The sequence below is a fragment of the Rhineura floridana genome, chromosome 3 (genome assembly GCF_030035675.1).
Source record: "Rhineura floridana isolate rRhiFlo1 chromosome 3, rRhiFlo1.hap2, whole genome shotgun sequence".
Taxonomy (NCBI): domain Eukaryota; kingdom Metazoa; phylum Chordata; class Lepidosauria; order Squamata; family Rhineuridae; genus Rhineura; species Rhineura floridana.
In genome coordinates, this window is record NC_084482.1 from 58,567,899 (window position 1) to 58,595,795 (window position 27,897).

The window sequence follows — 27,897 nt, forward strand, 5'->3', positions numbered from 1 at the left end:
ATTGATCTACTCTGAGTAGGACTAGCACTGGATACAACTCATGATTATTACTATTATTTTACTCATTTATGCCAAAATAGGCTTTTAAGTGGTTCACAAGTATTAAAACCAGTTAAATATAAACATCCACAATTAAAATATGCAATAAAACAATGCAATTAAAACACCGTGATTAAAACAGGAGTCTTAGGTCGAGAGATCATGGGAATGCCTGTGTAAACAGGTGCATCTTCAAAACCGGCGGAAAGCCAATACAGGTGGGGCCTCTCATATTTCAGATCCATTCCAGATCCTCAGCACCGATGGCCGGTAAAGCAGTTTGCTAGGCAAAGCTGTTGCCTGCCACAGCATGGTGTTAGAAGGGAGGAGGCAGCGGCTGCTTGCAACTGCTGAATGGATGGTCATCTTGCATGACAGCAACGGCCTGTGCCCCGTAACCAGGATGACCATCCACTTAGCAACCTAGGACCTGCATGGTGCTGGCTGTGGCACCCCCCCACCCCTCCTCTTCCTGGTTTCTTAATTAGGCAAACTCACTACACTGCTTCTATTGTGGAGGGGGGCAATGCTGCCCCTCCCCACTGCTATCCCTTTCTCCCTGCAACTCCCTCTCTGAGCCAGATTATGGCACTGAGGGCATTGCCTTGTGCCCCCTGGACCAGATGGCCAGTCCCTGGGTAGGACAGGCTACCAAAGCCAGGAAGAGCAAAGAACAGAAATGGAAGAGCAAAGAACGGAAATGAGCACTAAGTGTCTGTCTGTCTGTCCCTCCCCCCCCTCCCCCTCCCTATTTGACTTCATTGGACCATTTTGCCTTCTTGCTGTATTCCGACTAGCCAGGAGGAGGCAGGAAGAGGGCAGAGCAGTTTGGTTGGTTGCAAAACCGATCAGGAGACAGTTGCAGGGCTGTGATAGCACTCCCCATGCCTGCCAGCAACAGCAATAAAAGCTGTCTTGGAGCTGCTGACAGGAGCACTGGCTGCCTGCCTAGCCTTCGCGGTTGCAATAGAAACAGTGTCGGCTGCCTGCCACCACCTGCAAGGGTCGCACCCAGTTTTGGCTTGGCCAGCAGCAGTTGCAGCTGCCTTCCTCTTTGCCCGATACCTTGGGCCAGCGCTGAAGTGTTGGGAAAAGGAGCTTGCCTGCCTAGTCTCCCTCTGTTGATGGGAGTAGGAGGGGAGCTGAGCCAACTTGGTGGATTGGGGTGAGATGTGTGCATGCATGGGTTTTCACACTTAAGGAAGCTACTTATTTGCTCTACCTGCTACTCTACTACTGTTCCCCTAAAACCAACTCTGTACATTCTCAGGGTACTATGCAACTTTACTTTTTTGAGTGGGTAGGAGGTACCATTGACTGCTTCCTTTCAGGCAGCAAGATGGCTTGGGCCACCCCACCATGGAACGTCTTGGGCTGCAATCCTGTGAACATTTACCTGGCAGTAAATCAGAGAGTCTTTCAAATAAATGTGCTCAGGATTGCACTGTAAACCTCCTTAACCAGACACAGACAGATTTGCACAGCGTACTTTATCATATCATGGAGATTTAAAAACACAAGCATAATGTGAGAATATTCTCAGAGAAAAGGGAGAGCACAAGCAGATGAACTCCAAGAAAGGGGCCACACATTATGCTTATGGGTACAGCCACAAATGCAATGTGCAAATTAGACAAACATGTATTTAAAAACATGAGCATCATGCAGGTACACTCAGCACAGAGCCCGCAGTGGCTGGCGCTCCCTGCTGAGTATACCAATCAGCAGCAAATCTCAGTTTGTTGCCCAATAATGGGCAGAAAGACCCTAAAGGACCATCAGGTTAACTGCCAGCAGCAGCTCCATCCCCACCTCAGTCCCCCCGCCCCATACCTTTCCTGAGAGGCTGCTTGTGGTTGAAGGTCTGTGGGACCACCAGGAACTGGCTCTCTCCCAGGGGCTCCCAGAACTGGAGGAGGCGGACGGTCCACACACCTGGGCGAAGAGGCCGGTTGAGGGGCGGCTTGTACTGTGTGAATTCTGCCTCTGCATCCACCGTGATATCATAGGATGTGGCAATGATGTAGGTGGGGTCAATCCAAACGACGGTGGCTGTAAGGTTGGGGCCCCGTGCCCACTTCTGCATGGCTACTGGCTCGTCGAAAGGCCCAATCAAGCCACCAAAGTTGCGAAAGATCCTCTCTTTTGGGTCCCACTCAGTACCTACCTGCAGGAGGGAAGGAAAACGAGAGACACTGAGAATGGGAAAGCACACGCACGCACGCACACACACACACAGAGAGCACAGAGAGCACAATCAAGTTGCAGGAAGCCAGATTTTGACTGGACATCAGGAAAAACTTCCTGTTAGAGCCATATGGCAATGGAACCAATTACCTAGAGAGGTAGTGGGCTCTCCGACACTGGAGGCATTCAAGAGGCAGCTGGACAGCCATCTGTTGGGAATGCTTTGATACAGATTCCCGCATTGCGCAGGGGGTTGGACTTGATGGCATTATAGGCCCCTTCCAACTCTACTATTCTATGATTTTATGATCCTCAGCACCTGCTGGTTTCCATCATGGTATGGCAGACTCTCCAACAGCCAGGTAACAATTAGAACCTGTCCCAAGTCCTCACTCAAGACAACAACAGTTGTAGAAAGAAGTTTATTACATAAATATACGATAGACTGAAATACAATGCATTAAAAACACATTTTATACCAAATGCGGCTAGATTCTAATGGCTAGAACAAACCCTTCCTTATGTTCAGCCACTAAATGCTTATCCAAAAAAGAAACCTCCACTTCACTTCAGCATGACACTCAGATTCTGTCTTCTTTAAGGTCTTCTTCACAAGAGGGAAGCATTTTTCTGTACTTCTATCCCATGTGGGCAGAGCCAATCATGTGGGTCTTTCCCAACTGACTGGCACCATCACTTTCATGGGGAAGACCTATGGCGGGATAGCCAACATTATGTTCTCTGGATGTTGTGGATGGCAACTCCCATCTGCCTCAGCCAGCATGACTATGGTCAATGGTCAGGGATGATAGGAGTTGCAGCCCACAACATCTGGAGAGAATCACACTGGCTAATGCTGCACGCAATCATTCCAGCACATATAGTTATAGCATCCATATACCCCACAGTCACTTAGGAAAGAACCACAAAAATGTGGCTCCCATGTGAATGTGGCAAGGGGACTTCTAGAGAAAACAGTTCCAAAACTGGAGTACAGAGTTCCTGTCTATGTGCTCTTGTTGTTCGGCTTGTGTCACAGATGGCATTCTTAAAGAGGACATTCTCAGATGAACTCAGATAAAACCTCCATTTTATCTGCTTGGTATATAGGGGCCAAATAGTTTTATAAGGGCATCCACCCAGCCTGGAAAACAGAGGCTAATATTTGTCTTCACATGGCAGTTAATACAGTTGGCTCGTGTCACAGGTGGGGGAAAGCTGACAGGAGTTGAGGAGTGTCCAGTTTGGGATAAAATCACCTCTTATGGGATGAGAGTGAAAATGTTTACAGTTGTCTATATGGGAGAGGGGCAGAACCAGGCAATGAAACTGCCAGGGGACGCGATAGCAATTCAAAAAGGCCAAAGGGCAACAAGGTAAACTGCACAGACATTTGGGGGGGAAAGACACCATATGTATAAATACTTAAAAGCTAATGCTAGAAGCCTCTGAACCAAGTTGGGCAAGTTGTAATGCTTGGTTTTAAAAGGAGAACATAGATAAAGTGGGCATGATGAAAACCTGGTGGAATAGAGAGAACCCGTGGGACACGGTTATCTTGATACAAACTCTATACTGTAGGGCCCTGCTTTTCGGTGGCCTGTTTTTCAGCGTCCCACTAATACGGCAGCTTTCAATTACAGTAAGGCCCCACTCATATGGTGCTTGTTCCACTTTTACGGCATTTTTCAGGCGTCGGGCGCCATTTTATTGATGGAGTTCCGCTTTTTGGCGGGTTTTGCTTTTCAGCGGGGGTCTGGAATGTAACCCGCCCTATGAGTGGGGCCCTACTGTAGAAGGGACAGTGCATGGCACAGTGGAAGTGCTGCTGCTCTGTACGTCAGAGAGGATAGAGTTCAACGAGCTAGAAATCCCAAAAGGGGCAGACTCCTCCACAGAATTACTGTGGTTGACAATACTGGGGCCCATGAATAATTTGGTACTGGGGACATTATCCAAAATGCCTAGGATGATCTTGAGATAGAGAATGAAATCAAGGAGACATCTAAAGGAGGAAATGTTGAAGTAGTGAGCAACTTCAATTACCCTCACTAGAACAGTTGGACATAGACCTAACCAGAGGGGAGCAGAGCCTGGTCTTAAGTGGTTTCCTTTTGGCTTACAGCCAAAATTCAGCTTAGTTCAAAACCAACAGTCATGTGATAAGAGGACAGGTCCTCTTGTGGATCAGAAACTGATTAAAGAACAAGAAACTGAGAACAGAAATAAATTGACAGTACTGCCAGTGGAGGAATATAAGTGGAGCCCCCAAAGGATTGGGACATGCTTTTCAACTCATTCATAAGTGATCTAGAGTTAGGAGTGAGTAGCAAAGTAGCCAAGTTTGCTGACGATTTGAAGAGTTTCAAAATGATATTTCCCAAACTGGGTGAACAGGCATTAAAAAGCAAAACACAATTCAGTGTAAGCAAGTGTAAAGTGATGCACATTGGGACAAAGAAACATAACTTCACTTATGGGCCCTCAACTGGTGGTAAGTGACCAGACAAGAGACCTTGGCATTACAGTGGATACCTAAATGAAAATGGCAAATCAGTGTGTAACAGGTGAGAAAAAGGCAAATTCCATGTTAGTGATCATTAGGAGAGGTACAGAAAAATAAAACTGCCAATATCATAATGCCATTATACAAATCTATGGCAAGACCACACTTGGAATTCTGTGTACAGTCTGGTTGCCACATCTCAAAAAGGTGAATGTAGAGCTGGAAAATTCCTGAAAAGGACAACTAAAATGATCAACGCAAGTTCCCTATGAGAAAAGGGAATTAAAATCTGGGGCCTTTTCATTTAGAGACAAGCTGAGTAAGGAGGAACATGACAGAGGTATATAAAATTATGCATAGCATGGAGAAAGCGGGTAGAGAAAAGTTTTTCTCCCTCTCTTATAACACTAGAACTCATAGACATCCAATGAAGCTGAATGTTAGAAAATTCAGGACAGACAAAATAATACTTCTTCCCACAGTGCATAGTTAAACTATAGAATTCTGTCCCACAAGAGGCAGTGATGACCACCAACATGGATGGCTTTAAAAGAGAATTAGATAAATTCAGTGAGGGCAAGGCTATCAGTGGCTACTAGTCACAATGGCTATGCTCTGCCTCCACTATGCCTCCAAATAACAGTGGCTGGGAATTGCAAGTGGGGAGAGAGCACTGTTGCATTGCACTCAAGTTCTGCTTGCAAGCTTCCCACAGGCATCTGTTTGACCACTGTGAGAACAGGACACCAGACTAGATGAACTTTTTGCCTGGTCAAGAAGAGCTTTTCTTATGTTCACAGTCAGAAAGATATCAAAGATATTGGACGTGGTACCAACTTTTGAAGACAGGGCTTCCTCTCTAGTGGAAAGAAAACATACATGAGCTTAAGCTGCTGCAAACTTTGAGGCTATGGTGCATTCTGCTCAGAAGTATCAACCCATCCATAGTCTCTACCTACCTCTCTCTTTCAGACTGGGATATTTCCAAATCAGAAACTAACTTGTATCTTAATTGAGGGCGTCTTTTCTTTGAGATGCCTTCATGTTGACAGAACATTTTGACAGATTTGAGCCAGGAAGGATCATCAAGAGAAAGGAGGAAGCAGGAATCCTACCTCAAGATTCTGCAAGCGGTTAGCTTGCCTGCCGCGACCTGCTAGCTTGAGAGTCCCCCGGGGCATCATCCACATTTCTAGAGACTCCACTTGCTGTGTCACAGAGTTCTGTACTTCCTGAGTCACCAAGTAGCCCTGGAAATGGTCATCATAGAAATAGAGGTGCACACTGGATGGGAAGACCTGTGGCTCAAATCTAGAGAATGAAAGAAATAAGAATGAGAAGTTGACCATTTGAATAGTGTGGCAATAGTAAACTTCTGGCACGCAGGCCTAATTAGGTCCACCAGGCATCCCCATTTGGTACAGCCTTTCCAAGTCTCCAAAGGGCTTCACATACATTGTTTACTTGTAGTCCTTGCCCCCAATGCACCAACCCTGTAAAATAAGGCAGGATTATTATCCTTCATCTTGCAGGGCAGGAGACTGAGGCTGGGAGTAAGTGGCTTACCTAAGCAAGTACATGGCAGAGGCAAGATCTGAACCAGAGACTTTCCAATTTGTAGTTCTGTCTCTTTGCCACTCCAAGACAGTATCATGACTACTTTGGGAGCTGGTGTAGCAAGAGCCAGAAATCACAGGCTCTGGTCCTAAACCTTTTAATGAAGGAGAGTTATCAAAATAATCCTATTTGCCTGCAGGGCCCCTTGGTATGATCCCTTACCCTTGACCCCCTCCTTGCCCTAAATACCTCCTGCCATATAACACATGATGGTCCAACTAGCCTAGTACTTTCAAATCCAATGCCTTTCTCCAGGCATACAACCTCATTGTTTACTGTTTGCAAAGCATGTGCTCCACTATAAGAATATAAGAAGCAAAGCCCTGCTGGATCAGGCCAGGGGCGTATCTAGTCCATAACCAGTGGCCAAACAGATGCTCTTGGGAAGCCCACAAGCAGAACCTGAACACGACAGCACTCTCCCCGTTTGTGATTCCCAGCAATAGGTATACAGAGGCATATTGCCACCATGGTCTGGCCCATCTCCCAAGGTATAGTGGCTCACTGCCCTGGGAGCAGAGTCAAACACTGGACCTTTTATCAAAGTAGGTGGTGCCCTTTCCTTCAAGCCAAATGGCTGATGGTCCAGGAATCCACAGACAAAAGCTCTTGTAACTCACTGCTGAATGTAACCCTAGTTTTTGCCAACTGACTGAATTACCTGCAAAGCCTCTCCTCTTTCTGTGCTTGCGCAGATGTCACTTTCTGCAGCCCCAGCCTGGAGAAGGATGTGTACACAGTCAGGGTGACGTCGCTGAGCCCACTCAGCCCATCCACACGATCATAGACACTCTCCCAATAGGCTTTGAGGGCTGGCGTGTTAGGTGGGTAGTTACCATAGAGATGGGAGTCCAAGATCTCCAGAACTTCCTGATTGATAGTTGATTCAAACTTCCTGGCAAAGAACGTGGGTCTTGAGAGTTGCTGAAAAGACAAACATTTTTTGGGGGGGATCATTTACAACGTAATGCATGCTCAAATCTGAAAACAAAACTTGCTAGAAATATACAACCTGGAGGGGACCTGGGGGGAATCTAACCAGAGAAATCTCCTTGCCTTGATCCATCCCCAAAGGTTCCATTTGAAACAACACTTGCATTGTGGAAGTGAAGGCAAAATGCATACAATTGCCATAGGACATGCCCTATCACTACTAAAATTTGGGCTTCCAGGGCCCCAGCTTCTTCTAGAATTCAGTCCCTTCGGAGGAGTGATTAGACAAAGTGTTTAAGAGCAGAAGAAGCCCTTTTAAATAGGAGAGGGAAATCAGTTCCCAACATGTTACTGTTGTTGCACAGTCCAAAACTGAATCTGGATCCAAGCCTTCAGAGACTTAGGTTAGTGGGTGCTTATGAAGTCATAATTCATAGCCACCAAACACAGGTACCAAATGTCAAGGTCTTACTGGAAAGCAATCCTTGTAAAACAGTTACAAAAACTATCTTCAAATAACATTTTCAGCCACAAGGTACATTTTTGACATTTTAACACTGTGACCTTGCCTTTTACATCGTTTATTCAGGTCACTGTTGTACCAGTTTGGTTTGCAGGCTCTGAACAGACGTATTCACAGGCCACTGAACTTTCAGGGTCAGTTTTTGAAAGCATCAACAGGAGCATCATTTTATGTTAAGGTCAACAGAGATTAATTTTGCCTCAGACGATGGATGCTGATCAAGGCATCTTAACCTGTGTAATCCACTCTTGTATTTAAAGACTCTGCCACCCTTCTCTTTTAAATCTCTGAAGTACTTCATATCACTTACAAGGTTCAAGTCCCCATGATGAAACCTCTCCACCCTCCCTCCAGCCCCTCAAGATCATCTCCTACAACTCCAAATGCTTCCCTCCCACCCGCTTAAATGCTTGTCTGCCATGCCACTCCCTACTGTTGAAACAGCCCTCCACATTTAGCCTTGTCCCCCTCCTCTTTGCTTCTTTAAACCAAACCACCCTCGTTTCCCCTTGCCTGCCTTCCCATCACCATTCGATATTCCCTTCCCCACTCACTCTCAGTCTCTGACTGCTCCACTTGCCTCTGTCTTCCCCCTCTGCTGCAGTCTATAAACTGTGGGTGGGGGACCACTTTCAACCCAAGAGGCCAGATCCAAACCTGACCAAACTTCTGGAGAGGCAGCATTCCAATGGTGGACAGGGCTAGAGGCAAAAAGGGATGGGGGCAGGGTTTGCTAGAAATCGCCTCACGGACCATTTGGAGGGGTGTGGTGGGCGAAATTAGGCCCCTGAGCTGGAGGTTCTCCCACCACTGCAATAAGCACTCTGGGTGGGGACTGTGTTCTCTACTGCACCCAATACAATAGTGGCATTAAGTAGCACCTATTTAGAAGTATTAATTCTCCAAGAGAGTATTAATTCTCAGAGAGAGTATTAATTCAGAGAGAGAGAGAGAGAGAGAGAGAGAGAGAGAGAGAGAGAGAGAGAATGAGAGAATGAGAGAATGAACGCCTGGGGCACCTGCAGCCGCAGGAAGTCCTGTGGCTTGAAGTCATTCGGGGAGCAGCCGCACCAGTCAACGATGTGCTTATACTGGCATTTGCAGCCCAGCTTGCGGTTCCAATTTGTCACTCGGAGGTTGTTGTCTACAAGGGTCTCGCAGGCATAGCTGTTCTCCAGGACGGTGTGGAAGAAGGACTGTATGTGGAGAGAGAAGGGGGGAGAAGCAGGACAGTGAACAACATGGCAACCACCTGTAACAGGCAGCCACTGCCCCCTCACTCGAAGCACGCCTTGTTTCTAGCCCTGTCCATTATTTAAAGTGCAGGTCTGTGGGTGCTGTGCATTCTGCAAACACTTCCACTTTCTGAAACGAGAAAAGCCACACTCTGCAAGAAGAAACCTAAAGCTTGCATGATTGGAATACTGTATTCAAAATAAAGCTGCCCATACCAATTTGCCTACTAAAAGATACTTCATTCCACCTCCAGACTTTGCCTCATCTTCTGATTGGATTTCCTTTTGCAGGAAACTTAAGTGCTGGCAGAAAATGCAATAGAAATAATGGGACAATGGCATTAGTGGTACTACTACTGGGGAGAATCTGCAAAGTTTTTGTGCCTGACTTTCTGTGCCTAGCAGCCGCTGCTTTTCAGTACCATATGAACTGTACCATAAACCAGTAGATTTCAAACTGTATTCTAGGGAAACCCTGGGGCTCTTATCAGAAATTTCTTAATGAGGGTCAGAGGATTCCTGAAAGAGGGCCTCTCCACCACTACTGATCTTCTCCTGCAATGCTCAGCTGCAGAAGCAGAGAGTATTGGTTACACGCTGCAGCACACATTCAGTTCATGCAAGGTCATGGCAAGACCCAACAGTCCTGACAGGGGGCCTTGAGTGAACAGGATGCACACCGTAGAATAGGAATTGCCAACCTGGTGTCTCTGAGAAGATGGCACTCTTCACCCTTCTGCTCCTCTACTGCACTTAGGCTTGAAAAATAAATGCAGCTAGCCAAGAGGAAGCTTTTTTCAAGGTTAACTGCAGTGCAAACAGCATTTTCAGGGAGGTTACTACTGGAAAGGGAGAAGTTAACTCTCCCAGCCCTCCCTCAACTGAAACACCCCCACCCACCCCTGCACGGCAACTAGGCACAGATTCCATAGTAAACACCCATCTGGAAGTACCCCTCAGTCTTCTAATTAACGTGGAACTTTGTTGTCAATATCCACTTTGTGATGTTATTAATATATTTTAGTGTGTGTTTTCTTCTTTTTTTGCATTTGTGGCATTATATATTTTGTAAGTTGCCTAGAGGCATCTTGCATTAGGAGATACATACATTTAAATACCAACCAGCAGCAACAACAAAAATGGTTCTTTCCTCATAGCAACCTGTGAGGAAGGTTAGGTTGAGAGTGCATGGCCGGCCCAAGATCACCCAGTGAGCTTCATGGCTGAGTGGAAACTTGAGCCTGGGCCCCTCCCATCCTAATCCAGCACTCTAACTGCTATATCATGCTATCCAACATTTACAAGGTTGTTGGGAGGCTAAATGAGGGGAACACTGTTACTTCAAGTCAGAGATGAAGTAGGCTACAATGCAAAATAATTTTAATAATAATATGGGGATTTAATATTTCTGAAAAATATACCTCACAAAATCTCCTTTCCTTTTGCACTAACCTACTGTTCTTCAACCTTGGGTTCCCTGACGTTGTTGACTACACTTGTCACCATCCCCAGCCAACTTAGCCACTAGCCAAGCGAACATGAGAGTTGTAGTCCAATAATGTCTGGGGACCCAACATTGAAGAACACTGCACTAACTCATAGTATAGTTTGCTACTTGCACTTCCTATCACAAATTGCTCAGGGAAGTGATTCACACACCTTTCTGTGCAGTACAGCATTTCTTCATAGAGGACACTGAAGCTAAGGCAAAATAATATGTTTTATATTTAAAATTGCATCAAGGGTATCTTTTCATTCATTGGAAAAACCTACTTTTTTAAACAATTTCTGTTGTTGTTGCAAAAGCCAGCTTCTTCTTTTTCATTTTTGTATGAATCAAATCAAACCTCAAAAAATGTAAATCTGCTTTTTTCCTTTCCCCAACAGTTCTTATGAACTTTCCATAGTTAACTTAATCAGGATACTGGTATTTAAAAATAGTAATTTTTTAAAAAAAAATGTTTAAAATGGCATCTGCTCACTTAGCTACCCCCCAGCAATTCCACTCTGTCACCTGTGCACAGCAGGTAAAGAAATCTCAAACAGGTTACAAAGGTATTCAGAGGCAGTATTCATTGCATTCCCAATCAATGCCAAACTATTGGAAAGGAATGCTACTAGAGCCACCAGCCAACCCACCTCTGCAGGGAGAAGTGTGTACGTGTAGAACTGCCGTAACTGGGAGACCAGTCGGTCACTGGTATAGACCACATATTCCACAAAGCTGCGAGTGAGGGCAAACCAATCCGAGCCGCCATCCACCACGATGCCCTCTGGGATCTGTCGTTCACCCAGCCGCCACATGTGAGAGTCACATTCATGGAAAAGTCTGTCTAGGCCCTGCTTCTTGATGAACCTGTGCAGGAATGAATGCCTCAGATTCACTAGAAAGCAACACAGAGCAAGAAGAGTTCCAGAATGCTGCACTCTTTTAAATCTAGATTCTGCAGCCAGAAAACTCAAAACACTCTGCATTACTATACTTCTTTTACCCAATTCATCAGTGGTAGCACTTTCATCTTAACTACCAGGACCTTCAATATCCTGAAGGTCATCCACCTGGCTCTGGTCACCTACTGGACCAGGGGTGGAGAACCTGTGGCCTTCCAGATGTTGTGGAACTACAACTACCATCATCTCTGATCTTTGAACCACACTGGCTGGGACTGATGGAAGTTGGAGTCCAACAACATCAGGATGGCCACCCATTAGCTACTAATGTGCTATATAGAGGCTTCAATAACTATCATGATTTTGCAACCCTTCCTCTTCAAGCTACAGAAGCCTCTCTAAGGACATTCAGATAGCAGGAGAGGAAACTTGTAGCTTGCCCAAAGAAAACATTTTAAGATAAACAGAGCAGAAGGCTATGAAGAGTTTTAAGTGTATTCATTTACAGTATAAACATCTTATCTGCAACCTTTGCACTGCAGTGTACTTTTGTGTTGCTCAGTGACTGGAGTTGTGATAGCAGAAGAGGGAGGAGGACAGAGACTGGAAAGGAGACTGTAGGACGACTACCCAGAATGCATCCTGTGTAGGAGGAATTTTCAGTCCAAGAGAAAGCCTAATAAAGACTGCTTTAATTTTTTGAGACTTTGGACAAAACCTTCCCATATATTCTAAAGCGGGGGTTCTGAAACTGTGGTCCATGGACCATCAGTGATCCACAAGCTTCATTCAGGTGATCCACGTCATGTCTGCATTAAATGGTTATACTGATTTTTAATTGTATTTTTATTTTATTTCTTATATTGTACTTTATTGCAATACAGTTTGAATTCTATGGAATACAAATTATAATACAATAAAATACAAAAACACAAACAAGGACGGAAGTCTTTAAAAAAAAAAGGTAGCTGAGATTGCAAATCTATACCCACATTCCTGGGAGTCAGCCCCATTGAACTTAGTGGCACTGACTTCTGAGCAGACATGCATAGGACTGCACAGTAAGAACAGCCAGGTTCCACACTTTGTGGCCAGGCAAGGTTTATGGTCCTGTATTTAAACTGTACCGAGGCCCTTGAGGACTCAAAAAGTTTTCAAATTACCTGACTACATTAAATCAGTGAAGCAACAGTTGTAGCCTTCTTCAGGTATTTGTGTGAGCTGGTGGGGATTACAAGAGTGTAGAAGTGGAGGGGTGCTCGAGCAAACCCTGCCCCCATCCCCCGGTTCCCTGGTATGCTGGCTCCTTTCAGACCTGGTAAGGGATGGTTCCCAATCCTAGAGCAGCTTCTAAAAACGTTGGGTGGAATGTGCATAGAAGCCCCCTTCAGGCTTTAACACACGAAGGCCTGAGAAGAGCTGGGACACTAGAGGTGTGTGAGGGTTGCGTGGGTGGCTTGTGTGCACATCCCCTTCCCCTCTACACAGTTTTCACTCTCACGAGTTCAGGCAAATGTCTCATGAGTGCTTATACCTTGTTTTGCCATGCCATGGTTCTACAGTGCAACAGCAATGCGATAGGACTGTACCTAATGGACATTTTAATGCACACCCTCTTTACACTCATTCTCACCCCCAGTTTGTTTTTAACGTTCTCCCAGTGCCATGCCTCGCTGAGGGAATTACCTGGCATTATCTCGGCCATGAGACTTCAGGAAGTTCTTGTCTCGATATTTTGACAGGAAAGTCACCAGCTCCTCATTGGTCCTGCAGGTGCCAACAATTCAAAGGAGGAATTAATATAATGTTTTGGGGGGCAGGGGAACACTTAGGTGGCAAGACAGGAGAGCATTTTTAGATGGTTAATCAGGTCACAGTGAAGAGGAGGGGGATCATGGAGGCAGGTGCTGCCCCAACCTAATTGCATTCATCTGAAGGCCTAAGGAGAGACTAAATGCTACTGCATGTGTGTACATCTCTCCCCACATTATTGGAAATCCTGGTTTTTTGAAGTTCCCATTATGGAGAGAGCTCTGCATTCGTACCCTTGATGTACATAGGCTCTAGGGCCCCTAATCCTTAAAAAGAGAATAGTAGGACAGAAAATGTGCTACCAAAACTCTATCATAGAGGTGGGGAGCCTTTGGCCCTCCAGATGTTGCTGAGCTAGAACTACCCTCATTCCTCATTATAGGCCATGCTTGCTGGCAACACCTGGAAGGCCAAAGGTTCCCCACTCCTGCACTGTTGGAAATATGACAAAGCTTTTGTGTGAGAGGAGAACACAACAAGAACAGTTTAAAGATAAAATGATCTAGTGTATATCTAAAAGCTTTTGTATAGTAATATGAATCTGCATGTGTAAATGAGGGTAGAGCTAACTGGTCAAGCCCTCAAACTTCAGTGGTGCGACGACTGATGAAGAATAAAAGCATGAAAGCAGTTTGAGTCTTGCTGGCCTTTTTGATAATGGATTAAAAGCTGCTACCTTTTTAACTCCTAAGGAATTCTTTGAAGATCAGAAACTCCAGTGTGGCCCAATGCAGAAGTTAATACTTTGAGTTGTTATTTATGGTCTTAACTAGGTATAAGAAAAAGGCCCCTGATGACATGAAAAAATAAAATTCAGAATTATCCCTTTCACAATCATAAACAGGCTGCGATATTCCAAACGGAGCACTTTCCCACAAATTAGCTGAAGACGTTATCCATCACAAGTTTTTAAGAGTTGCTGCCTTTTAACCAAGAGACCCAAATGTGCCAATTAACAAAAGATTGGTATATAATTATTATTTTTTTGCTCCATCTGTACGTTCTGACAATAGCCTGTCCCAGAGGCTTACGAGACAGTCAGGATGCTGCAACTGATAGACAGTGGATGAGAAGGTCTCAGGTTCAATCCTTGGCATCTCCAGGTGGGGCGGGGAGAGATCCGACCTGAGAGCCTTGTGAGCCGTTGCCAGTCTGTGTGGATAAGACTGCACTAGATGAATCAATAATCTGACTCAGTATGGCAGCTTCCTATATTACTGATCCTGCATTCTATGGTAGTTCCAGTGTTCTCAATGCCTAATTTAAAGTCAAAAGTTGCTCTGTGCAAATGCAACAATTCAAGCCTCCAGCACCCAGAGAAGTGACTCTGTTCCAGAAACCTTCACAAGTAGACAATCTTAAGATTTGAAAATCTGGGTTAATTGTCCTGCATTTTAGCCAAAACCTACTCTATTTATGTCACTGGTCTCCTTCACTCAGTCTCCCACATTTATTCAAACTGCCTTTGCCTCACATTTGCTTACCATAGCCTGGAGCATTCTGCTTGCTCTTCAGTTCTCTCCTATTTTCCCAGAGGCATCTTCTCCAGTAGATGGGACCGGAGGGGAAAAGAGGACCTCCTGCTTCCCTTTCTGCTTTAGAAGGCTCCTGCCATGTGAGGTGGCCAACTCTAAATGATGATGTGTTAGCAGTCAAAGCCTCAATTGACCCTGCAGGTAATGCCCTGCTCTGCTTTCCCACAACTAACCTGGTAGGATAGTCTGTCGCACTCAGGTTGATGAAGTAGTCCCAGGCCCAGTCTGTCACTTCCAGCAGGTCTTTCATGCTGCGCAGGTACATCTTCAGCAAGCTGGCCCCACCCCAGATAGTGATCATGCGCCAGGGTGTGACCCGGATATTGGGATAGTGCTGAGCCAGCTCCACCACTTCATGGTGCAAGTAAGTGGAACGCTGCAGGGGGACAGGGACAAAGCAAGGAAACTCACTGTGAAGTTCAAGTCCCTGAAGGAGGAGCATTGCTTAATTTGGTTCCTTCCTTCCTTCCTAGGAGGTCTGTGAACATGCATAGTAGTACAAGACCCTGACATGTAGGGTAGACTTTGGCAGAAATTTCAGTGTGTCTGCTTTCATTTGCAAGATTTATGGCTATCCTCATTACAGAGATAAATTGTAGATCTCACATAATTTGCTAAAAATATTAATTAAAAAATATAGCACTTCCAGAACTCACCAAAAGGGTTTGTCTGTACCTTACCTTTAATGCTTGCCTCTTCATAGCTATTGTCCCCATAATTATGAATATATCCCCCTCAATATGTGCTCTACATATCCATGTTCTGCAACTCTACCACTCAAATTACGCAAAGATGCCTAATTAGCCTGCTTTAACATCGGCAGTAAGCATTATGAATAGAGAACTCCAGACCAGTGGTGTCCAAAACGGGGTTTTTTTTTCCATACATGCCAAAATTGTGGCAAATGTGTTAATATTTTTTGTCATGTGGTGAAAATGTTAACTGTTTTTTGAGGGTAGAGAAACAAACAATTAACATTTTCAATTATTTATTGATAGAATTAATGAGAAATCTGACTTTTTTCATTAAGTAGTGCAGGGAAATAGGCATAAAATCAGTTAGACTACAATGTAGCATTTGAAAACAATGGCTGTGTGCGGACTATGCCCACAGCACAAAAGCATTTTGCAGTGTATAGGACCCAAAGACAAATCTGTGATTGTTAAAGGTGGAGGGTGGGCACTTTTATGAACTGTACACGTATAAAATAATTGCATTTTTAAAAATTATTTAAAAAATAGTTGGTAGAAGTAAACCACCAAGTCGCTGCAAAACGGTTTGGCTGCCGTTCATGTTTTATGTTAGCAATAATAAACCACTATTCAACCCCCAATGACAAAAAATATATACATTTTTTTGGGGGGGGGAAATTGCCATTACGCCACATGTGACAAGTAGTGACTGTCTCAGACACCAGGGCTCTAGTTCACCCTACCTATGTAGCTCCAATTGCCTTCAAAATAGACCACAAATACACCCATTAATAACACATTTTCCGTGTCCCCATATTTGCCTTCATCTCCCCAAATGCAAAGACGCTACATGTCTTGTCAGGAACCTGCAGTAAGTCAGGAAACTATCCATTTTACAGCACAATCCTAACCATGAGTCCTATGGAATTCAATGGGATTTATTACAGGTAAGTGGAGTTAGGATTGCAGCCTTAGCCACTGGGTCATGTTGTAGAGCTTAAGGACAAGGCAGACATGTATGTTTAAACTTAAAAAAATGTTATTCACTGCCTTGAAGATGTTTGCTGAAAGGGGGATACAAATGTTTTCAACAAATGGGATGGAAAACTTGTGTCTGAACTGTACTAGTACAGATTGTAGGTGGGGGCTCCCACAATGCCATGCTCCTCCATAAAAATAAAAAATCCTGTGTATAGGCAGCTAGAGGGTAGGGAAAAGGGTTCAAGGTAGTCCTGCTAGTTTCCTCCATGTAGGAATATTTTTTTTACGTTCTAACAATTTACAAAGAGATACAATTCAGAAACAGATTTACCGCCTTGTCTGCTATTTGTGAGAATGAGGTCTTGCTTTTATGTTTATTCTCAGGCATTTACAGATGTTGCCCTGCCTTAGCCATGGTTTATTTGGGATAACTATGCTTAATTTCAAAGTGCAAACATAGTCTAGCAGACTAACCACGAACTGTTTTCTGCCAACAAACCATGATATGAAGCCATAGTTTGTTGTCTTACAAGCCATGGTTTGTTTTAATTATGGCTTGGGATTATGGCTGAACCCAGCAATCTTGCTTAACCATGGTTTACTTAGCCATCCCCCCAATGGTCATCAAGCTACAAAGGCACAAGGCAAGAGCAGTCAGAAAACAAACCAAGCTTTGGAGAAACAAGCCATGGCTTGTTTGCTCATCTGTGAGAACAAACCATGGCTTAGTGTTTTATACCTGAACACATCCATTATTTGTGCCACCCTCCATGGCCACTGTTCCTCCCTGAAGTCCGCAGACATGCACAGAGGGGAATATTTTCTCTCTCTCAACACATATACAAAAACCCAACAGTTCCACATAGCCCACATTTCCAGTTCTGATTAAAATCTTCAGTGTGCAAAGCAAGGTTGATGAAAGCATATGTGAATCAACGTAAACAGTTAAACATAAACAAGATAGGGCTGGAAGATTCCTTTTTGTTGTGATGCCTTGAAATAATGCTTTATATCTCTTCCCCCCCCCCCGAGTTATATTGCTCACTGGGCGAGTCTCTTTCATTGATTTTTTTGAACAGAACTCTGGGAAGTTTAAAAAGAAAAAATAAATGAACAGTTAGAAAGGAAGTATAAGGAGAGAAAAGGCAGCAGAAGTCAAAAGCTGGCATTCAGTCTACATAGTTGGAGGAAACTGATTATTGGATCCATTCCAGTCTGGCTTCAGGCCTGGCCATGGTACTGAAACTGCCTTGGTTGCCCTGGCTGCTGACATCTGTGGAGACAGAGATAGGGGGAGTGCAACCTTGTTCATTCGCCTCAATTTCTCAGTGGCTTTTGATACTGTTGACCATGGTATCCTTTTGGAGCATCTCAAGGAGGTGGGGGCTGGGGGCACTGTGCTTCAGTGGTTCCGCTCATACCTCCAAGGCTGCTTCAAAAAAGTAGGTATGGGAGGCTACTGTTCAGCACCATCGGAGCTGTTCCACAAGGTTCCATCTTGTCCCCCATGGTAATTAACATTAATATGAAGCCGATGGGAGCCATCATCAGGAGATTTGGAGTGAGTTGTCATCAATATGCAGGTGACACTCAATTCTATCTTTCTGCTCCATCTGAATCAGGAGAGGGGGTGGAGGTGCTGGAGCAGTGCTTGAAGATGGTGATGGACTGGACATGGGCCAATAAATTGAGGCTGAATCCTGAAAAGACAGAGGTGTTATGTGTCCAGAGTTCTCATGTCCGGGAGGTGGGGAGACATCCTGTTCTGGATGGGGTTGTACTCCCCTGGAAGGAGCAGGCCTGCAACTTGAGGGTACTCCTGGATCCAACATTGTCACTGGACGCTCAGGTGGCCTCAGTGGCTAGGAGTGCCTTTTTCCAGATTTAGCTGGTTTGCCAGCTTTGGCCCCTTTTGGACAGAGATGACTTGGCCACAGTACTCCATGCTCTGGTAACTTCTAGACTGGATTATTGCAATGCGCTGTACGTGGTGCTGCCCTTGAAGACGACTCAGAAATTTCAAATGGTTCAAAATGCAGCAGCCAGATTACTGGCTAGGGTTTTATTTATTATTTATTTATTAGATTAATATCCCGCCCTTCCTCCAAGTAGGTTGCTTTTAGGTCTCATATAACTCTTGTTTTAAAACTGCATTGGTGGCCAGTTCATTTCCAATTCCAACATATCTCCCACCATTCCTCCCAGCAGAAACCATTTTTGTAATTCCACCACCCTCAGAAGCTTGGAGAGTGGTGGCCTGGGAGAGGGCATTCTCTGTGGCAGCTCCTAAGTTACAGAACTCCTTCCCCACTGCACAGCTTTCTGCGAATGCTGAAGACGCACCTCTTTACCCTGGCCTTTGATGCCTGAGACGTATATTTTTAGGACCCACCTTATTTTGTGATTCTGGTTGTTTTTAATTGTTTCTAACACTATATTTTAAGGTGGTTGTAACCTGCCCGGGGACCTCTGGGTGAATGGCGGGCAACAAATGCTAATCATAATCATCCTTATGCCAGTCTTGCCCAGATATGGAGGATTTTGCCAACTACAATTCAGAACCCCAAGTCTCAGAGGACTATTAAGAATTCAGCCCCTTGCTTTAGGCTACATTTTGGGTATGGAAAGAAGAGGTATAAATTCCTCACACAGTTTCTTCCCTCATCCAGAGAGTATTGCAAAGTGAGAGGAAGGTCACCTTTCCTTCCCCTCCAAAGTCCTTTGTTTGTGCCAGAGGACTTAAGGGAGGCGACCTTGCAATGGACTTTAATGAAGGCAGGAGTGGCGAGTCTCCCTAATTGCTTCTTCCTGTCAATAAAGCCAGCAAGTGGGAAAGAGAGAGGACAGAGACCTTCTCTGCCTCCAAGTTGCCTGCAACGCAGAGAGGACTCAGTGGAGGAGATATTTGGGCTGTACAGCAGAGGCAATCATCAGAAGGGCAAGACAGTTGCTCTGGGCAACCTGGCAAGGAGGATCTGTGGACTCTTGGTTCATCTCATTCTCCCATCCCACTCGCACCTCCTGGTACCAAGCTGCATTAACTACAGCCCAAGAGGCCACCAACCTTACCTTGTCAACATGAATGTAGAAGAAATGTTGCTGGTGATACACAGCCTTGATGAGGCGCTTCAGTTGACGGATAGCTCGCCCATGAACTACCAACATATAGGCAATCCGAACTGGCTTGCTCATAAAGGAGTGGAGCATTCTGCTCTCATCCCACTGGATAACAGGGCTGACTTTCCCTGCAGACAGCAAAAAGAACCGCAGATGGAATCAGCATTATCTGAGCTGGAAGGAGAGGAGCCATTGCACAAACTCTATAGGCTAGGTGACCTTCAGGTCAGGAGGAAAGCTCTATTCCTATCCTTATCCCAGAAATCAAGTGCAGAAGAATAACCAAAAGCAGCACATTTATACTGTTATCCAACTAGCAGCAGCAAAGTACTAGAAATAAATATACAAGCCAGCACCGAAGGAGGCAAGAAAAGGGTACGCCATCAACACACTATCTCTTCCTGTGCATAAATCAGGCCTGGGTAAACATCAGCTCACAGAGACAAGTTTCTAGCTCTTAAGGCTGTGAAGTCAGGTTTGAAAGTGTGTGGGCAATGCCTTATGAAACTCAAAAACTGTAAGAGGTCTGAGCATGATTACCAATGATAAACTGTGCAAAATTCATTCTGCATCAGCATTAGTCTTCACTTCCAATTTATTCAAAATGAAATGGTAGCTTTTCTGATACGTAATTACAGACCTCAGGCCTAAGGAAATTACCATTTCCATCCTTCAATATGACTTGCAGCACTTAGCAAGTGATCATGTTTAGTGCCATGCTATGAAAACAGTCATCTGGGAATTTTTGTATATCAAAACTCTGTTTAAAGGTAAAAGAGCAGTTCACAAAGCTGGTTTTTTTTTTCCTCTGACTGGTTGGCAACCTAAGAGACACCAACCCAACTAACATGTATGCATCAGTCTCACTGCAAGGAAGATTCACTTAGCTGCCAGGCAGAACCTTAATTAGTAACATAAGAAGTTGCCTTATACCAAGCCAGACCATTGGTCCGCCCAGCTCAGTATTGTCTACACTGACTGACAGCAGCTCTCCAGGGTTTCAGAGATGCTGGGGATTGACCCTGGACCTTTTGCATACAAAGGAGATGCTCTAGCATTGATCTACTGCCCTTCCTAAATTAGATAACCCCTGCCTCATTTAACCAAGGGGCTAGTTATGGGTCATAATGTTCCCAACCTCTCTCTTTGGCTGTAGCACTAGCCCAGTGGCCAGATAGCTGATTTGCATGCAGAACGTCCCAAGTTCAATCCCTGCTATTTCCAGTTGAAAAATATCTCAGGCGGCTAGGTTAGACAAGACCTATGGTTGGCTCCCCTTGGAGAACCACTGCCAGTCAGAGTATATGGGCCAGTGATCTCACTCAGTGGAAGGCTGCATGAGGCAATGGTCCACTGAGCTCCCAGACTGCGCTTGTGTGTGCAGAGGGCAAACAACCCTACCCAGAGACAAGAGAAGCACATAGCATCAAAGAAGCACCTCTCTGCAAACTGGTAATGATACTCAAAGGGAAATCCAGCACTCACCTGAAAGCTGGCACTGCCGGGGTACAGAGCGTGGCATTAGATTCCCAGCTTGGTGCAGACACACCACATTGGCAATCTCTTGCTGACACTGTTTGCTGTTGGCCCTGGCTAATGCAGACAAAGCATCCTTGCCAGAGATCTCACACTTGGGAGTGAAGTTGTTCTCGGTGGGCTGTGGTGCCCCCTCCACGCTGCCCGTGTCCCCGTGTTGGAACCCAGCCAGCTGGGCATCCCCTCTGAGCTCCGTCAGGTTCCTCTGACTTGAGGAATCCAAGTAGACTGGCAATCTGCGCCCAGGTTTGTGCTTCACTGTAACAGCTCTCACCACCTTGGCCACCAGGACTCCGGGATTATCTTGGCGACGCTTCCATCGCCCGTGCTTCCGGCTCAAGCTGCTTCTTCGGCCTGCTGAGCTGTCTGAATCTTTGGACCCTTCGCCATTTTCAAGCAGCTGTGCCTTCTTCTGCCGTCCCTTTTCCAGTTTCAATTAGACACACACACACACACACACAAAGAGTGAGGGAAGAATTAACCTGAGGGTTCATCTCCAAAATCCTCTGCAGCATTTTTTTAAAAAAAGTCCCTAGCATCCTTCCCTTTTTCTAAGAAAGATGAGCTTTCCAACAGTTTAATGTACAAGAATGCACATCATACATGCTGCTTGCTATAGCATCCACATGCCTTTGGGGACAGCATTTACACAACTGTAAAACTCCTGGTCACTACAGCTATCCAGGATTCAGTGTGCAACAAGGAAACCATATGCACTATGAATACTACCTGCATACATTATATACACTAGGGGGGCTCTGTCCTCCCGCTTGCTTTGCTCACCATTCTCCCTGTTCACCAACCAGAGACTCCCAAACGCACACACAGGGACTCCCAAACAGGTCACTCTCCTTGCTCTAATGGGTTGCTAAGCTTTCTCCTCTCCCCCCCTTTAGATCTTTTCATGCAAGGAGGGAGGTGGCCTGCAGAGGTGAGCGATACAGGAACAGTGAGGAGAGGCCGGGGCAGCACCACCGCAGCAACCGTCCTTGTCCTTCTCTCATCCTTCTCTCGTGCCACTTCCCTCCTTCTTGCCTTCTGCCGCTGAGGCTGCTGGTGCAGTGGGGGAGGGGCAGCAACAGCAGAGCAGGACAGCTGTTTAGGAGCCTGCTCCAGGCTATCCTGACTGTCCTTCTGTGGCTCGCTCTCTTACCTTGCTTGTTCGCCTCAAGCCCGACTTACTCGCCTGCTGGTCTGCCTTTCTCACTTGCCTCAAGCCTGCCGTGCACCCTCCCTCCCCTCACCCCCATGCTGCCATCACGCTGCACGAAGGCTTACAAAAATATATTATATTCATTCAATTTATATACTGCTTATATTTCAACAGAAATCTCTAAGTGGTTTACGTACCCCAACTAAAGAAATCAATATAAAAAATGCATTATAAAGCTACGGTCAAAACCAACAAATACTATTCCTATTGCTGTTAATTCCACATTTTAAATAACATAATTAAACATTAAATCTCTCTGAACAATGTGCTACTGAGAAACTACTGAGAAACACAAAAGCAAATCATGTCAAAAACATCAACACACATCAAGATACAACAAAATGTAACATTACAGTATATATCATAAAAATAGCATTACAACAAGAAACACATTATAATGAAGTCACCAAAATAATTTGCGCTACACAAAACTAATCTAAACATACACCTCCCACATACACAATCATTCAACACTCACATTCTTACAACCAACCATCCCCTCAGTTCTCACGTCACTCAAACACTCAAACATTCAACTAACCAATAATCAAGTTCAGGAAAGCAAGTCCATTGAATGAAACAATTCAAGAGCAGCAGCAAAGAATGAAGCTGCATTCATTTCACCCCATCTCTCACCTGCGGCAATAGACACCTTCTCCCCACCTCTCACATAGGGAGATTAAGCCCATCCCCACCAAGAGGCTCCCACCCTGTTAGGGCGTTTGGCTGCAGCCACCAGCACACCTGACATTCATCACCTCACAGGGAGCATCCCAGTCAGTCAGACAAAAGTAAATGAAAACAATCTCCATGATAGAAACACACATATTACTACTGAGGTACATAAATCTAATTTCACAGAGAAAGATGGGGAAAAGATCTAGCTTTACAGGAAAAGGCGGAACAAAAATAGAACAGAAAAGAAGTTTCAGCCCAGGTGCTACAATGGAGAGAGGAGAATTGGTGGCAGGAAGTCTCTCTCGCGCACCTCGTAAGCCCTCGCTTTGGCTTCCCCAACGTCCAGCACTCTCTTTATCGGTCCGAGGCCTCTCCAGTTCACTGTGATTAGCGCTGCTGGTGATGGTGCCAAGTCAGCAGCCTATATGAAGTATAAATGTGAATGTATGTGTGTATGTTTATATATATATATATATATATATATATATATATATATATACACACACACACACACACACACACGTATACACTTCTATTAACATTTATATGTGTGCATTATAAAAATTAAATTGCATTTTGATGTTAGGTACATAGATATGCAGATAGTTGCATAGATAGGCAGTATGGTGTAGAGGGAGTGTCCAAGTAGGGCTGGAGAGACCTGGACTCAAATTCTCACTCAGCCATGAAGCTCAATACGTGATCTATTGCTCTCTCTCTCTAGCTTTACCTAACTTACAGGGTTATTGCAAGGATAAAAGTATCAATATAAAGAACCACATTGAGCTCCTTGAAAGAAAGATGAGCTGTTAAGGTCAAAAATAAAATAAAAATCCATATTTATCTATTTATGACAAATTCATATATGTTTAGATATCACTCCTTATTTGTAATCTGCTTTTACAATTTATCTTGAAGGCAGGCAACTATTATTCTCCTTTTACAAAAAAGGAAAATGAGGCTGGAAGATTGTATGGCCTTGAACAATGATAACAGAAGATATCATCGCTCAGTAAGTTGCAGAAGGGTATTGTGAAGATGACAAAACACAACATATCTTAACGTAAATTAGGTCTTTGTCAGAGAAAAATTAGATTCACAGAGACATGCATTCACAATTCCAGATAAGATTCTGACTCTTGTACAGCCAGATTCTATGCATGCTTACTACAAACTAAGTCCCACTGAGTTCAGTATGACTTAAACCCGTGTAAGTGGACATAGGACTGTGGCCTGGTTCTATAGCAGGGATGAGGAAACTGTGGCCCTCCAGATGTTGTTGGGATCACAACTCTCATTGCTCCTGACCATTGGCAATGCTGGTTGGGGCTGATGGGAGTTGGAATCAAACATCTGGAAGACCACAGGCTCCCAACCACTGTTCTATTGCTTTTCATTGACTGGGCACCACCCTCTTATACTACATGGCCTTGGGGAGGACACTATCAGACCACAGCAGAGGTGGGACCTAAACCCAGGTCCTCCAACTGCTTATCTACCAGACCACAGTGTCTGAGCCATGAGGCTAATCTTACAATCCTCTTGGCACTCACCAGCTGAGTTCACTTTCAGAGGGAATGATTATTAAGTCTAGTTGATTTTAGCTAACAACTAACCTTGGACAAAGTAACTCCGCCCAACCGTCCTACCCTATGTTTTTAAAGTTTGCTTTTAGTACATAATCATGTTAGCCCTTAAGAAGAAAAAATAATCCTGCAAGACTACTTGCTCCCTTCACAGTAATGACCAAGCATTTCAAGCACATTTTGTTCTTTTCCCCCAATCCTTTTTTCTTTGGACTCAATACATTTCTCTTTGTCAAAGACCAAACGGGATTCTCTCTTTCAAGAAGGCTATCTTCTCAAAAGTGAAATTGACTGGACCAGTCACAGCTTGCAAGCTAATCTATAGTTAAGTGCTCTATAGATCACTATACGGGACATGGGGAAGTATATGCAATTAAGGTAGCGTGGCAAATATGACTTCCGCTCCCCACAGCTAGAATTCTCCTTGTCTGCATTATGTTTGTACAGTTAGCAAGGCATCAAAGCTGAGTCAGGGCTAGTTGCTATAATGCAAAGTCACTTCCTTTGCTCTACAAAAAGAATGATGTGTATGCAGTCTTTGCCTGTCTGAACTCACAATTTAATTGGCTCACCCACATTCAGCATCAAGGCACCGTGAGACCATGAACATGTACTGTTCTCTCCCATTCCCACCGAACTGTCCATGCTGGTTCAGAGAGGCAGGTATCACTGTAAAAAGTCCATTCATCTAATCAGGTATGAGCATCCTCTTTTATACAGGGATATCTCACTAAAGTCTCCTCTGGTATATTCCACAACAGTCATTAGCTGTTACCAGCTCATTAAAATTCTATTTCTCCCACAAGGACCAGAGTCTCCCTTGGAAAAATAGCTAAGGGGGATGTGCCCCAAATGCAAGGCCTATTACAACCACTCTCTACCCTCAACCAGTACCCACTCCTTTTCTAGCTGAGCATCTAGACATATAGCTAGTGTGGTGTAATGGTTAGAGCACTGGACTAGGACTTGGGAAACCAGGGTTCAAATCCCTGCTTTGCCATGAAGCTTACTGGGTGACCTTGGGTCAGTCACCATCTCTCAACCTGACCTACCTCACAGGGTTTTTGTGAGGATACAACTGGGAGGAGGAGAACCATGCCACCTTGAGCTCCTTGGAGGAAAGGTGGGATATAAATGTAATAATAAACAATAAAATAGGTTTATATTGAGCTTGTAGCTGCACCAGTCTAGAGCAATTAACCAAACAAAGCTATTTTAATTGGTAAAACACTTAGAGAGGAGGCATCATAAAAACAGTATGCATTTTAACAAAAACAAAAGAGGATTATACATTCTAAACTTCTCGATTCTGCCTCTGGATTGATGATAGTTTATTGAGCTGTCCCTAAAGCAGGGACAGGGAACCTGTAGCCCTCCAGATCCTGGGGTAGCCAACATGGCGCACTCCAGATGCTGTTGGAGTCCAACACTCATCAGCTCCAGCGAGCATGGGCAATGGGTCAGAGAGGATGTGCAACATCTGGAGGGCATCATATTGCCTATTTCTGAGTAGCCCAATAATACTGAGAGAATTGCAGATTCTCCATCCCTGCTTTAAAGATTTTGAATGTTATTCACTAATAGGCAAAAAACCTTGCAGTTTAAGAATGTACCTATAGCCAACAGATATTTTTATCAAATTTTAAAAAGCAGGGAAATTGGGCAGCTATAGTGAATGCACCAGAGGAGCAGGAGACCTGACCTCCTCTCTTGAGATATTGTACTGCCCTACACATTTGTCAAAATGCAAACACCATTTGGGTTGGTCTTTCACAGTCCAATCCACTTCCTGTGTAGCTTGGAAGAATTTGGTAACATGTGTCTCTGAGCCTATGGTGAGTGGTGGCAACACCTGCCATCTCCAAAGAGTGTTTTTTTCCCCCTATTAGTGAATTTCTCTGCTTTTTAATCTGGGAGGTAAGAAATGGGATCCTGTGCAAGTTTGCTGAGAATGGATTGATCATTTGCATGCATGCTTGCTTGCTTATTTATTTATTTATGTTTGTATACCGCCCCATAGCCGAAGCTCTCTGGGCAGTTTACAGTACCTAAAAACATTAAAACAAATACAATTTAAAACAGATCTTATAAAAACAATTTAAAACACAATTTAAAAATTTAAACAGTATAAAACACATGCTAAAATGCCTGGGAGAAGAGGAAAGTCATGACCTTGTGCCAAAAAGATAACAGTGTTGGTGCCAGGCGGACCTCGTCAAGGAGATCATTCCATAATTTGGGGGCCACCACTGAGAAGGCCCTCTCACTGCTTATTGAGTTCAGTGGGATTTACTCCCCTGCAATCATGCTTAGGATTGGGGAAACTGACCACAGAGGATGGGGAGGGGGGGAGCAGGCAGGAGGGGGAGGGCAGGTTTGATCATTTGCATGTTTATTGAGTTCCATGGGATTTACTGCCATGCAATCATGCTTAGGCTAGGTAAAGCTGACTATGGGGAGGGAGGGAGGGCTGGAGTGGGCAGGGGAGAAGGGAGAATGGAGGAGGAAGGCAGAGGTGAAGCAAAGAAGGGGAAAGACAGGTCTGATCATTTGCCTGCTTATTGAGTTCAGTGGGATTTACTCCCATGCAATCATGGCTAGGATAGGTAAAACTGACCATGGAGGAGGAGGGGGGGGAGGGTAGAGGGGAGGAGGAGGGGAAATGAGGGGATTGGAAGGGGAGGAGCAAAAGGGAGGTGATGGGAGGTGATAGGAGGGAGGAGGAGGGGAGGGCAAGTCTGATTATTTGCATGCCTATTGAGTTCAATGAGATGTACACCCGTGCAATCATGCTTAGGATAGGTAAAACTGACCATGGGGGAGAGTGGAGGGGAGGGGAGGGGAAGGAAGGGGAGGGGGAAGGAAGGGGAGGGGGAAGGAGGGGATTGGAAGGGGATGGGAGGGGTGAAGGAAGGTGGGGGAAGGAGCAAAAGGGAGGGGATAGGAGGGAGGAGGAGGGCAGGGCAGGTTTGATCATTTGCATGCTTTTTGAGTTCAGTGGGATTTACTCCTGTGCAATCATGCTTAGGTTAGGTGAAACTGACCTGGAGAAGGGGCAGGGAGGGAGATAAGGAGATTGGGTGGGTGGGCACTGGGGAAAACCCTTTCCTTTCCAAAAGGAAAACATTGTGAACAGTATCATTCTTTTTCAGGGTTTCCCTCACCTTTTTATTCTACAGCAGGCACATGTAGCCTCCCACCCAAATTTAAACCAAAGCTGTCACTGGCCACATCCACACCAGACCTTTATTTCACTTTAGACAGTCATTGCTTTTCCCAAAGAATCCTGGGAAGTGTAGTTAGTGAAGGGTGCTGA

At 44.8% G+C, this 27,897-nt stretch overlaps 1 protein-coding gene across 2 annotated transcripts in view; it reads right to left on the minus strand.

The window, feature by feature from the left end:
* XYLT2 (xylosyltransferase 2) overlaps window positions 1–27,897 on the minus strand; it is a 44,888-nt gene that overhangs the window by 2,875 nt on the left and 14,116 nt on the right. The window contains exons 2-10 of one of the 2 annotated variants that reach the window (XM_061616066.1): window positions 21,054–21,525; window positions 19,521–19,696; window positions 14,952–15,154; window positions 13,118–13,198; window positions 11,180–11,396; window positions 8,825–9,001; window positions 7,011–7,273; window positions 5,848–6,043; window positions 1,975–2,206 (exon numbers count right to left, since the gene is read on the minus strand). In XM_061616066.1, the coding sequence (XP_061472050.1) occupies window positions 1,975–2,206; window positions 5,848–6,043; window positions 7,011–7,273; window positions 8,825–9,001; window positions 11,180–11,396; window positions 13,118–13,198; window positions 14,952–15,154; window positions 19,521–19,696; window positions 21,054–21,525 (2,017 nt within the window). Of the gene's footprint in view, window positions 1–1,872; window positions 2,207–5,847; window positions 6,044–7,010; window positions 7,274–8,824; window positions 9,002–11,179; window positions 11,397–13,117; window positions 13,199–14,951; window positions 15,155–19,520; window positions 19,697–21,053; window positions 21,526–27,897 lie in introns of both variants that reach the window. The other variant, XM_061616065.1, reaches the window with a different exon arrangement.